This window comes from Prunus mume, linkage group LG3 (assembly GCF_029339155.1).
Source record: "Prunus mume cultivar Tortuosa linkage group LG3, ASM2933915v1, whole genome shotgun sequence".
Lineage (NCBI taxonomy): Eukaryota > Viridiplantae > Streptophyta > Magnoliopsida > Rosales > Rosaceae > Prunus > Prunus mume.
Genome location: NC_142700.1, coordinates 17,192,932 through 17,206,506, shown reverse-complemented (window position 1 = coordinate 17,206,506; position 13,575 = coordinate 17,192,932). Strand labels below are relative to the sequence as shown.

The 13,575-nt window shown below is 36.0% G+C and overlaps 1 protein-coding gene and 1 long non-coding RNA gene across 3 annotated transcripts; one reads left to right on the top strand and one right to left on the bottom strand.

The window, feature by feature from the left end:
• Positions 1-4,758: 4,758 nt before the first annotated feature.
• LOC103326533 (uncharacterized) lies at positions 4,759-5,932 on the bottom strand. Its single transcript, XR_016125482.1, has 3 exons — positions 5,643-5,932; positions 5,127-5,557; positions 4,759-4,984 (listed from the first exon to the last, which is right to left on the bottom strand). It is a non-coding gene; the product is annotated as an uncharacterized LOC103326533 (long non-coding RNA).
• A 4,646-nt stretch (positions 5,933-10,578) lies between these two features.
• On the top strand, positions 10,579-13,568 carry PYRB (PYRIMIDINE B). 2 transcript variants are annotated; one of them, XM_089047784.1, is made up of 6 exons: positions 10,749-10,937; positions 11,053-11,617; positions 11,712-11,851; positions 12,490-12,663; positions 12,850-13,086; positions 13,182-13,568. In XM_089047784.1, exons 2-6 carry the CDS (start codon positions 11,071-11,073, stop codon positions 13,287-13,289), a joined length of 1,206 nt encoding a protein of 401 aa, XP_088903910.1. In that variant the 5' UTR covers positions 10,749-10,937; positions 11,053-11,070; the 3' UTR covers positions 13,290-13,568. The 2 variants fall into 2 exon arrangements, with proteins under 2 accessions (XP_088903909.1, XP_088903910.1); XM_089047783.1 differs by having other exon boundaries at positions 10,579-11,617.
• Positions 13,569-13,575: the final 7 nt, after the last annotated feature.

Here is a 13,575-nt window from a genome sequence, read left to right as displayed (position 1 = left end):
CCTAGGCACGAGGGTGCCGAAGGTGACACAAAGCTTGCATGTCGCAAGACAATATGGCTACGCACGAGAGTGCCAAAGGCAAAAGGGATGTCGAAGGGACACAAAGCTTACATGTTGCAAGGCAATGTGACTAGGCATGAGGGTGCTAAAGGCAACACAAGATGTGGCCAGGCACGAGGGTGCCTAAGGCAATACAAAGTTTGCATGTTGCAAGATGATGTGGCTAGGCATGGGAGTGCCGAAAGCAAAAGGGGTTGTAAAAGGCACAAGGGTGCTGAAGGAAAAATGCAAGAATGCATATTTTATTATTATTTTAGGAAAGAATAATAATAATAATTATTATTATTATTATTATTATTATTATTATTATTTGATAGGAGCTAGACCTGCAAAACCTTCAGCAAGACACGAAGATACCTTAAGGGCCTTGCGAAGCCCCCTTGATTTTCTGCTCAGCCCTTGGTCTTTGGTGGCTAAGGTGAGTGCCATATGTTGACTGGGCTTGGCGTGAGGCAAGGGCTGGGCCTTTGGGACTGGGCCCTTGGTTTTTTTTTTTTTTTTTTGGTTTTGGCAGGGCTGGGCCTCCAAATTGGAGCTGGGCTCGTGGGTTGGACCAGGGGTCTTGTCTTAGCTGTGACTTCAACTTATAGGGTTTGGGCATTTGTCAAGCTTTGTCCCCCAAAAACATTTGCACACTCCTTGTCGTTCGGAAAGGGGGCTTTGGATTTTCTGCAGTCTTGGTGAAAATTGTCTCGGTCCGAGAGCTAGGCCTCAGCAGGTGGGTCTTGGGAGTGGGCCATCTGCAACCTAGGTCGTTTCGCCGCTCGACTCTAATGAGTGGTAAGTTATAAGGGGTTCACTTTATAGCCATCAGATCGATCCCATGGTTGAACTGTTATACTACAATCGGGTTGAAATTACCCATACCAAAAGATGCAATCCGAAAGTGCAAAGCACGCTCTCTCTCATCCTGAATAAACCTTCAATAAACATTCCGTATCGAACTAATAATATGCGAAATAGATGTCTTTTTTCAATCAATAAACCTTCAACATCGACGCAATAACATGCGAAATACATGCAGTAAACAATCAATAAACATTCCATATCAAACCAATAACATGCGAAATACATGTCTTTTATCAATCAATAAACCTTCAATAAACATGTAAACAATCAATAAACCTTAGGTTTTTTGATGAACCATATGCGATGCGAAGAGCACAACAGTGAACTGGAGTTGGCATTAAACGAAGGATTCGAAAAATTCCGAGCATTTGCGGCAACTACTCATATAAGTTATAATTGGGACTATGTGTCTCCTGATGCTGTGAGAGAGATACTAGACGATGGTGGTGACATGAATGAGCATAAGCACGTCAAAGCTGCTCAAAAAAAGCTGACCAATACGACTAAGTGATTGAGGCTACCATTGTTCAGTTGGTTGGGGGTGATCGTGTTATTGCACAAATTAGAAGTATATTCCTTTAATGTCATTATCTAATTTAAAATAAGACAAATATCAGTTTCATTTGCTTCATATATAATTATTGGGACTATGTATTGCAAGTCATCATGTGTTCCTTCTGTCTAACATTATATTTCACAAATATCGAAATATTATTCAATAAGCAGTCAATATCACAGCGAGTTGGGAATCAATAAAGCCCCATTATCATGTCCGTTCACATTAACGAGCTAGTGTACTTTTTCTCAAAAAACTGACACGTGAGTCATAAGTAACATTCCATGTGCTATACATTGTTTAGTGAATGGTTTATGGTTTATTTATATATAATAAAATTCCAAATATTGCTGAATATTTATTTCGTCTATATCACTGGGGACATGAGTGATCATAAGCATGTGAGACCTGCTAAGAAGAAACTGACCAATATGACCAAGTGATTGTGGCTACTGTTGTTCGGTTGGTTGGGGATATCGTGGTATTGCTAAGAGGGAGCACATAAAATGCTTTGCAATCAAATTTTCTTTTGTGTGTGGAATTATGAGTAGTTCAAATGTTAGTGTACCCTTTAATATTCTCCAACCGTTTGAAATGTGATTAGCTGCAATATACTTTTTTACACGCTGCTTTCTAATCACTCTGTTCCAACAAATGTTAGTGTACCCTTTGAGTTCATGGTAAGCGTTAAAATCAAAGAACACAAGTGTTATGTTAATAGAACATAATTTAGTGTTTTAGTTTGTTTTGAAACAAGTTGAATTTTTGTTATCATTTTCAAATTTTATAAGTCAAAATTATATATTTGGAGTTTGAGGGAGTAGAGAATGTGACAAGAAGTCCGTACCAATTTTCAGTGTATTTTTTGGATTTGTATTTAATTTATTATCAATTTTATAAGTTAAATCCTAGAAAAATAGTATTACATCGTGTGGGGCGACACGTGGCCAAAGCTGAATGGGGAGCAGTCGGTGTGTCTGATGGTTGTCCTCCTATCATTGCGCCACGTGTCACTTTGATACTTTTATCAACTAAAAATTCATATAAAAAAAATTAATTAAATATCAGAAAAATACACCAAAAATTGCTACAAACTCCTGATAACATTATCTTCGATAATAAAGGTCTAAAATCATTATTCCACATATTTGAGTTCATGGTAAGCGTTAAAATCAAAGAATGCGAGTGTTATGTTATATAACATAATTTAGTGTTTTAGTTTGTTTTGAAACAAGTTGAATTTTTGTTATCATTTTCAAATTTTATAAGTCAAAATTATATATTTGGAGTTTGAGGGAGTAGAGAATGTGACAAGAAGTTCGTACCAATTTTCGGTGTATTGTTTGGATTTATATTTAATTTATTATCAATTTTAAAAGTTAAATCCTAGAAAAATAATATTAAATCGTATGGGGCGACACATGGCAAAAGCTGAATGGGGCGCAGTCAGTGTGTCTGATGCTTGTCCTCCTGTCATTGCGACACATGTCAGTTTTGATACTTTTCTCAAATTATGTTTAAAAATTCATAAACAATTAATTAAATATCAAAAAAATACACCGAAAATTGCTACAAAGTCCTTATAACATTATCTTCAACTATAAAGGTGTAAAATCGTGATTCTACATATTTAAGTTCATGTTAAGCGTTAAATCAAAGAACAAGATCATAATGTTATAGAACATAATTTCGTGTTTTGGTTTGTTTTCAAACAAAGTTGAGTTTTTATTATCATTTCAATTTTTATGAGTCAAAATTATATTTTTGGAGCTTTAGGGCATTGAGAATGTCACAAGGAGTTCATACCAATTTTTGGTGAATTTTTTGAATTTTTATTTCATTTATTATGAATTTTGTAAGTTAAATCCTAGAAAATTATTATTAAATGGTGTAGAGCGACACATGGCGGAAGCTGAATGGGCGCGGTCAGTGAGTCTAACGGCTATCCTCCATTGATTGCACCATTGTCTATTTTGATCCTTTTTGTTGTTTTTGTTTAAAAATTCGTAAATAAATAATTAAAAATAAAAAAATACACCGAAAATTGTTACAAACTCCATGTGACATTATCTTCGATTATAAAGGTCTAAAATCATGGTTCCACATTTTGAGTTCGTGTTTTTTAGTTCATGATTCCACATCTTCGATCACAGCGACACGTGTAATTTTTCTTATATTTTTATTATTTATCTTAAAAAATTCATTAAAAAATAATAAAATATTAGAAGAGTACGCCAAAAAAGACACGTGCTTTTTAGGGTAAATTATGGAATAATAATTTAGGGTAAATGATAAAATAATAATATTTTAGGGTTAATAACAATATAATAACAATTTAGTGTACAAAGTAATATAATAATAATTTAGGATAAATACTAAAATATAATAATAATTTAGGACTGATAACAATATAATAATAATTCAAGGTAAAAGTAATATAATAATATTTTAAGGTAAATAATAATATAATAACAATTTAGGATAAAAAGTAATAGAATAATAATTTAGGACTTTATAGTCAAAGAAAATGTAAGGAGTTTGTAGCAATTTTTGGTGTATTTTTCTGATTTTCAATTAATTTTTTAAAATAATTTTTAAAGATAAATTGGGAAAAAGTAAACAAAATGGCATGTGGCGGAATCCTAGGACGCCACCTGTCAAAAACAATGACGGCTCTCCTTTTAGCGTCTGCCACGTGTGATTCTCTATAATTTAATATTATTTTTCTTGTATTTCACTTCTAAAATTCATAATAAATAAATTAAAAATCCAAAAAATACACCGAAATAAACAAGCAATAAATAGACAATACACATGTAATAAACAAGCAATACACATGCAATAAACATGCAATACACTTGCAATATACATGCAATATATATGTAATAAACATGCAATATACACACAATAAACGAGCAATACACTCGCAATAAACGAGCAATATACACGATAGGAGAAAGCTTGTATTAGAGTTATCTTGTTGAGCATGTTTATTGCAATAAACAAGCAATATACATGCAATAAATCTGAAATTTATAAGTTTTTTCATTGTCATTTCACTTTTTTTCAAAGTCTATCTTGGAAAGTTTTTGTTGGGTTTCAGATAAATAAATGCTTCTGTTTCAAACAAAAATTTAAAGCCAATGCCAATCCACCCATTTCAAGAACAAATATTACAAATTGAATTTGCAAACTCATTGGTGGTGCTTGCGGTGGCTAATGGTGTGGATGAGGAAGATGGGTATTTGGACCTAAGAAAAGAAGAACATTAACTAGTGTTGCATGCAAGTAGGTAAACAATTTTGGTTTGTTGCATTGCGTGTATATTGAAAAACAAAACCTACAGAGTGGATTTAACCAAATCCACTCCACAACCATTTCAGAGTCTCAGATATATATCATGAATAAAGTCAGTCAGTGACTCATCTATATTATTCCCTAATCCCTCATCTTCAGCTTGGTTTGCATCTTCTGTCCGGCTGCCCAATTTCACAATATCTTCCACACGAATTTTCCCATCTGTCACACACAAAGATAACAACATTCATCATCATCATCATCTTCATGAATCAATTAATCAAATTAACTTCAAGGAAAAATCATCATCATCATATTAGATTTAGATTCCTATACATATACGGTGTAAACAAAATTTACTCACCTTTATCTTTGGAAAGGTTGCCTATGAGTTCTTGGATGCCCTCCTTGCCTAAAGTATAATTCAAGTAGTTCACAGCAACTGCAACCTCATCAGGAGTTACTTTCCCATCAAAATCCATGCACACATATTGTAAACCTCATACCTTTAATTACATGGACAAAATTCCAATGCGGTACCATCCATCAAAGTTTTAACATTACTGGTATCCCTCAAAATGAGTTTAATAACAACTCAAACCGACTACAGATTGAAAGACAAGAAAAGAAGGATTGCTTCCATTCAGTAGGAAGTATGATTTCTAACAGAACTCATAGGAAAAGAAAACCAAAGACGAAACAAGACGAGTTCACCAGTCAAGTAATTGCCAGAGATCACCAATATGCGCATATATAATCAATTTTCGTCTCAAGGTTTTGAAGCATTGCATCCACCTGATACACAGAAGATACGATAATCCATCAAGTGAACGAGGGGTAAGTACGTTAAAAGTAGATAATTCAGAATTTAATATATAACCTTGTCTATAAGCGCTGATGAAACCTCGTCACCTTCAGCCTCAAGAGAAGTACTGTCACTTTCATCCTGAGCAACTTTATATGCCTTCAAGGCATCCTTTTCACCATATGTACCCTCTTTCTCCACCATGCCATTGTAAAGTTCAATATGGAAAGATCAAAAGAATCAACTTAAGCAAAATATTCCCAAAGACAATGCATTTGGACTAAAACAAGAACATACATAAGTATTCTTCTGACTTGAACATGACGCTGAAGACAGAGTTGCATGCATGCACATAATGTGTAGAAGACAGCTCATAAGTAAATCACATTAAAAGTTAAAAAGTCGTCAATCTACACATCCTTTAAACTAAAAGGGGCCAAAGCATAGTGGACATCAACATCCAAATTATTCCAATACATCCACAGTATAAGCAGAAACATGGAAATCAGAACTGCAGACAATATTTGTGATGTACGGTCCTCCTGATAAGCTGTAAGCAGTTAAACCTCCAATGCGTCTGCATATATTGAGCGTGAGAAGACTAGCATGCCATGCATACCTATGGTAAGGGTACCAACGATAAATGCTTCCATCTTAATAGATACCTAATATAAACTAGGAGTAATTAAGGGTTTTAAATTACCTCCAAATTGACAAGTCTCAGGAACGCTTCACGCTCCCTACTAACTGACTGAAATAATGAGTCAATAACAGAAAAAATTAAAAACTGTTAAGTCATAGTGTAGATGATAGTGCTTGAAAATTTGGAAAATGAAAAATGAAAAATGAAAAATCAACAATCATAATCATTGAGAGTTATTAAATCCAGTCCTTACAGATGCAGAAGCCAAAACAGCCAATGCACAACTTATTTCACAAATCTTCTCTTCCTTTTCTAGTGTCCTTGCCCTCGCTTGTTCTCATGCTTCTTTTGCTGTTGGAATAATCATCTCTTTCAATGCCAAATCCTCTTCACTGGCTTTAATTTCCTTCATCTTGGCTTGCTCTTCTTTCTCTCTCTTCCTCCTTCTGCAATATAATAATTTAGAATCTCTGAATGATAGTCATAATATTGATTTCAGGAGTTTTGTTTTCAACATTATTATTTGATTGCTCATCCTTTTTTTATTTTTATTTTTTGGATTCCGAATTTCAGCCAAGTCCAAAACAAATGCATCAAAACTGGCTTAACAAAATACACACATATTTTCCTCCTGATGAAATACAGATTAGCAAGTTTAGTTCTGCAGCTTCCTAAAGCACCAATAGATATCTATAAAGCTATCAAGATAAAAGAAAAAATATTCCAACCTTCATCAGTTCTTCCTGCATATGAAGGAAGTCCAATTTCCTCCTCCTTTCAAATATAGAATCTTCAGATGGCAATGAAGTAATACCGACAGTATCTACCACTTTATCTGGTAGAGAATACAGTGTAGCTAGAACATCATTAGCTGGAACCAACCTTCCAAACACAATGAAGGCCCTGCAAAAAGTGATATTACGGGAACATGATTAGGAACAACAAGAACCATTAAAAAATCAGCAGATGGTTTGGCAAAAAATGGGGCAATATGGAATTGTCTGACTTAAGAAGCTCCACATGTACTTTATATAAGCTTCCTAAAGAAGGCAATAGTAAACAGAACAACCACAATTTTCTGAAGTAGTCTAATATCCTCCATTTTCTAAAAAACAAACAATTCCAGATAAAATAAAAACAAACCAATCCTATGTTTCTATATAGGTGTAAGAGAATCATGACTTGAAACAAATAATCTACAGGGGCACTTTTAGAACAAGGAATTCAGATCCATATGTTACATTTTACAGCAAGCCATATCAAGGGAGGTCTACTTAATGCTCTTGCAATACTTCAAATCTTGCTCAAGCATCTCATGAAGATGCCTGTTTTCAACTTTCCCATGTTCCAATACTTCAAATATTAACACCAAAATATGTGTATTTCAATGGCTGATTAGCATCACACTCACACAAAATCTAATAGCATAAGAAATAAGCAGATTCCCATTCATTTCAATTAATAACTCCATTTCCTAATATCAACAAGTGGGTCCATCGAATAGTAAGCTAATCTTACAATTCATAACAACCATGTCAACCAAGAGCGTAGGTACTGGTAATTTAGTAACACAACTTCCATTAATACTAAAAGAATTTAATAACCTGTTTACACAAAATTGCAAGCTGCCTAGCCACTAAAATTGTAAGGCTAAAATATGAAATATGCAAAGATCAATTAAAAACTACAATAATACCATTATCAATGATCAATTAAAAACAAATAGTCTACTTCATAATTCATAAAGCCACAGCTCATAAATTAGGTATTGAATGAATCCCTAAATTAGAATTTCGAAAATTAATCCCTAAGTTCTAAATGCCCAACTGAATCCCTAATTCCTAAACCCCTAAAGTAGAATTTAGAAAGGAAAAAAAAAATTGAAATTGAATGACATGAAGATGAAGAGAACCAGAGAAATAGGTGGTTCAGGTCAGGAGGAGTACTGAAATTTGAAGACGTAGAAGAAGAGAACTTACAGTTAGAGAGCAAAGGAGAGGAGGCTGGAGCGGTGCCATGAATGCCCCTGCTGTTGCAATAATAAAGAAAGGGGGATCAACGAATTTATAACAGACAGAGAGTACAAAACCAATATCAGAACTCACCACTGTGGAGAACGACGATGGAGGTCGCGACTGTGGCTTCACGGTTGAGGTCGACGAAGGAGGTCGTGAGTTGTGGCGGCTTGGTTAGGGTCAAACTAGGGTTCCGAATTTGAGGAGAGCTGGGTTATGACGATGGATGGGTGGAGAACGGGATTGGACAGTAGCGAGATGGCTGGCGAGCTGAAGCTGAGGCAAGGGAGAGTGCGAGAGAGGAGAGGAATTAAGAGAACTTGGGCGTCAGAAAATGAATTTTTGAGGTGATAAAGTGTCAATAATAAAAGAAGACTCAAAACCCTCCATTGTGTCTGTGTTGGTTGCAAGATATTTACTGAACGGATTTTGGTTCTTTGATAACCACAAACCAGAGATGGCGAGAGAGAGAGAGAGAGAGAGAGAGAGAGAGAGAGAGAGAGAGAGAGAGAGAGAGAGAGAGAAGAACATATTGCAGAGTAGGTGGCTGGCAAGGAAGGAGGGTTAACGATGAAAGAGCGTGTTCTGCACTTTCGGATTGCCTCTTTTGGTATGGGTAATTTCAACCCAGTTTTACCAAAAAGACAAAATTGAAAATTCACCGTTGGATTTTATCCAACGGCTCTTAGATACCCCTCAAAAACACCCCTTATAACTTTCTACTCACTATAAGAGCACTTCCATTAGTCGCCATGGAGCTAGGCTATTCACGTGAATAGTGCTGCTAGAAAAAAAAAATTGTGTTTCCAGCAATGCAAGGCTTACCATGGCAAATACTATTCATTTTTTGTTTTTTCACAACTTTGTTTACTTAAACAATTAATTTGGATAATATTTTCGGATAAGATTTTTGGGTTCCTATGTGTCAATACTATTCATATCGGATCAGATTTTCGGTTTCAAATTTCAGATAAATTTCAAATTTCAGATACATTTCAAAATTCAAATTTCAGATAAATTCAAAATGTCAAATTTCAGATACATTTCAAAATTCAAATTCCAGATAAATTTCAAATTTCAAATTTCATGTGAATTTCAAATTTCAAATAAGATTTTCACCCTTTAAAATTGCGCCACGTGTCATCTCTATCTGCCTAAATTTTTCTATAAATGCAGAGGCTCAGCTCATATCTCCCACACCATATCTTCTCTACATCTTCATTTCTCATATTTTAGATTTCATTTTTCAGATTTTAGATTTCATTCTCTATTCTCAATGTCAGACGACATGGAAGAGGTTTTGGAGAGGCAAGAGCGAGAAAGGCGAGCAAGAAACATTCATATTAATATTGGAAATACAAGAAATATTAACATAATATATAAATTGCAAGAAACATTTAAATAAAATTTAAAATGACATAGAAATTAATAAATAAAAAAATTACAAATAATTTACCTCACTGCTAAGGTTTTGCCCGCTTCTATGGTTGTTCATCGCTTTTGTCAAGGCATCTCTCCACTTTCCCAACTCTTTATTAAGAATTTTCCACCTACTAGATAATACTTGATCCGTACGGGTCGAACCAATTACCCTTTCACAAAATTCCTGATGAATTTTTTTCCACATATGACAGAATTTGATCTCATTGCCCGTTACGGGACAATGACTAACTTGGAGTCAAGCCTCACACAAGCTAATATCTTCCGTCATGCTCCATGCCCCTCCTCCGGTTTCACTAGAAGAACCCATAATATGATAGAGAAAAAAACAACTTGAAAGAGAGAAAAAAACAACTTGAAAGTGAAAAAAATTTGACTAGAAAGTGAAAAATAGTAGAATGAGAAGAAAATGTATGAAGAGTTGGTGTTAAAAGTGAAGAGTATTGGTTGGTATTTATAGAAAAAAATTCAGTATTTTTTTCGTATTCTTTTAAACTTTTTCCAATTTTTTTCTTTTTTTTTGGGCAAAATTGTCTGCTGGATTCTTTGGAAAACTAATCGGAGAGCTCAGGAGCTTCCACGTGGCATAGAGCCGTTGGGGTTACTTTTTCGATTTTTTATTCGCGAAAAATGGCTACCGTTGGATAAGTTTAAAAGCGATCGGATGGCCCAAAGATGCGACACGTGGAATCATGCCGTTGGCATCAGCGTCAAATTTTTAAACCGCCCGTGTATTGCACGGTTTAAAAAATTTAAACAGCAGCGTTGACATCATCACAGCCCGCAGGCTGGAGCTCGGGCCAGCCTCCCCCTCGGACTTGCCCAGGTTTGTGGGCCCCACTGTTTGCCCTGGCAGCTTCTTGTTACTGGAAACGACATTTTGGGTTCCCCCAACCCTCCCCTTGGGCCCTTTGCTGCCAATGCTCTAAAAGCCCCCCGTTTCTGCCTATTGTATCTTTTAGCTAGGAACCGCAGCTGGGTTCGGCAAGAGGGCTAGGAAGCAAGGGTAAGCCGGGTCTTGTGTTCAGCTAGACCTTCGGTGGGTATTATTTGGAGCTGGGAATTGGGTATTCAGCAAGATTTGGAGTTTTGGCATAGTTTAGAGCTGAGCTTCGGGCAAGGCAAGAGTTTGATATTGAGCCCGGTGTTTCCCCTTCTTCCAGGTGTCTTTTTTGGATCTGGGTTTAGTCGATAGGGGGGCTGGGTATTTTGGTCTCGCGGTGCTGGAGCTGGGTCCTTTGGTCTCGCGGTGCTGGAGCTGCCTCAGATTTGGTAAGAGCTGTTTCGGAAAACTTTCTGAAGCTGGGTGCCGACTCAGCCCTGCGGAACGGCAGGTTTTATGCAATTAATTTTCCAGTTTTTATCTTGTTCATCTTGATATATACAGAGGCTTGAAATTGCTGAGATGGCAGCTTCATCATCACTATTTTCAACTTCATTCCAAGGGTTCATGTCGTTTCAAAATACAAATTTGTGCTACAAAGAGTTCAATTGCAAATATTCAAACTTTATCCGTAAACAATCCGGTCACTCCAACTCAAAGTACCTCACACATTCACGGTTGTTTCCCAATGAGAGATCATCAGAATTTGGACAAAATGAGAAATTCTCACAAAAGAATGGGTTTTTATGCCGGGCATTGAAGATTGAAAATTTACCTTCCTTTTCAGTGGGGAAGAAATTTCAACTTACTGATGTGATTGAAGCTCAACAATTTGATAGAGATCTTCTCAGTGCTATATTTAAGGTTGCACGAGATATGGAGAAGATTGAAAAGAATTCACCAGGAAGCCAAATTCTTAAGGGTTATCTTATGGCTACTCTCTTCTATGAACCCTCCACAAGAACTAGGCTTTCCTTTGAATCTGCAATGAGACGGTTAGGCGGGGAAGTCTTAACAACTGAAAATGCAAGGGAGTTCTCGTCAGCAGCTAAAGGAGAAACACTTGAAGGTAGGCTCTTTCATTTATTTATTTATCTATCAGGTTTCTAGAGATGGTTCTGCTACAATTTGGTTGTAATATAATATGGGCGCTTGATTTCCAGATACTATAAGAACTGTTGAGGGTTACTCTGATATTATTGTGATGCGGCACTTTGAGAGTGGTGCAGCCAAAAGGGCGGCAGCAACTGCTGGCATTCCTGTAATCAATGCAGGAGATGGTCCTGGACAACATCCAACTCAGGTATGGAGAAATTTTAATGCATCACAAATTAACTGAGGAAGAGTGAACTTTAATGTTGCATGTCATGTAGAAATCCCTTTTTAAAGCCATGAACTAGATGAGAATTGAAAAGAGAGATCAAGTTTTTTGCAAAAATAAAAACAAAGAACCAAAAATTACAACCCTTCATTTATAATTGTGTAGTTCTAGATGTTTGTTACATGAGCATTATCTCATACAAGAGAACTTGCAGCATTGTTTTCATTTTCCTTTTTTGGTTACAATGGAAGGGATGGAACATCCCCACCCACCCTCACCACTTGGGATAATCTATAGGGGAATAGGTAGTTTAATTTATCGAAATTGTGTTAGAAGGTGGACTATCCTAATAAAATAAAGATTTGCAGTGTATAAGAGGGACAATTTTGGTATAAGAAAATGTGTTGATACGAAAGGAATCCCCATTCTAGGATATGGTAAGTAGTAGTGATTACCATGTCAATTACAGATGTGGTTAGTAGCATTATGATCTCATCGCATCACATCACATCTCATATCTAAGGCATGCTGCTCGCATGGGTCTTGTTATTTTCAGTATTTTTATTTGGTTGTAATAAATTCTTTAACCTATTGAATTAAAGCTTTGCTTGCGTCCACAGGCTCTTTTAGATGTCTATACCATTGAAAGAGAGATAGGAAAATTGGATGGCATTAGAGTTGCACTTGTTGGAGATCTTGCTAATGGAAGGACAGTGCGCTCACTTGCATACTTGCTCGCCAGGTATAAGGATGTGAAGATTTACTTTGTCTCTCCTGATGTGGTGAAAATGAAGGTAAATTTCAAACAAGGTTATACATTATTTTGCCTCTTTTCCTTGTGTTCTTTATAGAACTAGTTGGGAAAATGCTTCGAGCACATTTTTCGGTTTTGCTGATTTCATGTAATTATGGTAATTGTGGAAGTGTGTCGAGGGATCTAGGAGATTGGAGTCTCATCTTTCATATATTTCCTTTTCCAGGATGATATAAAAGATTATTTGACGTCAAGGAAAATTGAATGGGAAGAAAGTGCTGACTTAATGGAAGTTGCTTCGAAGTGTGATGTTGTCTATCAAACTCGCATTCAACGTGAACGATTTGGAGAGAGAATTGACCTCTATGAAGAAGCTCGAGGCAAGTACATTGTGGATAGTCATGTGTTAGAGGTGATGCAGAAGCATGCTGTGGTCATGCATCCTCTGCCTAGACTTGACGAGGTAAGCATGTGATTATGAAATGATTTTGCCCCCCCTTAACAGATCTCATGTTTATTGATTCAATTGTTTGGTTTCTCTCTCTGAATGTAATGCAGATTACAGTTGAAGTTGATGGGGACCCGAGAGCTGCCTATTTCAGACAAGCAAAGAATGGCCTCTATATTAGGATGGCTCTCTTGAAACTCCTGCTTGTAGGATGGTGAGGGATGCCATTAGCTTTTTAGTCTTCAAGTTTTGATTCAACTGAATAGGAAAAATATCTTCAAGTTTTGCCCCTTACTTTTCTTCCTTGGTTATTTTGAACAAGAGTTCGAAGACAAGCGGCTTACCAACGAAGTTTGGTTTCTTTTGATTAACTTTTCGAAAGTTCATTTTAAGCTTCCGTTAGGTCATGATTGTAAACACAAAAATTTAAACAGATTCCATCAAAGGCAATGGAATTATTGAGTACCAGAATGTAAAGCATGCATGTTTGTAGAGAACGAGAGC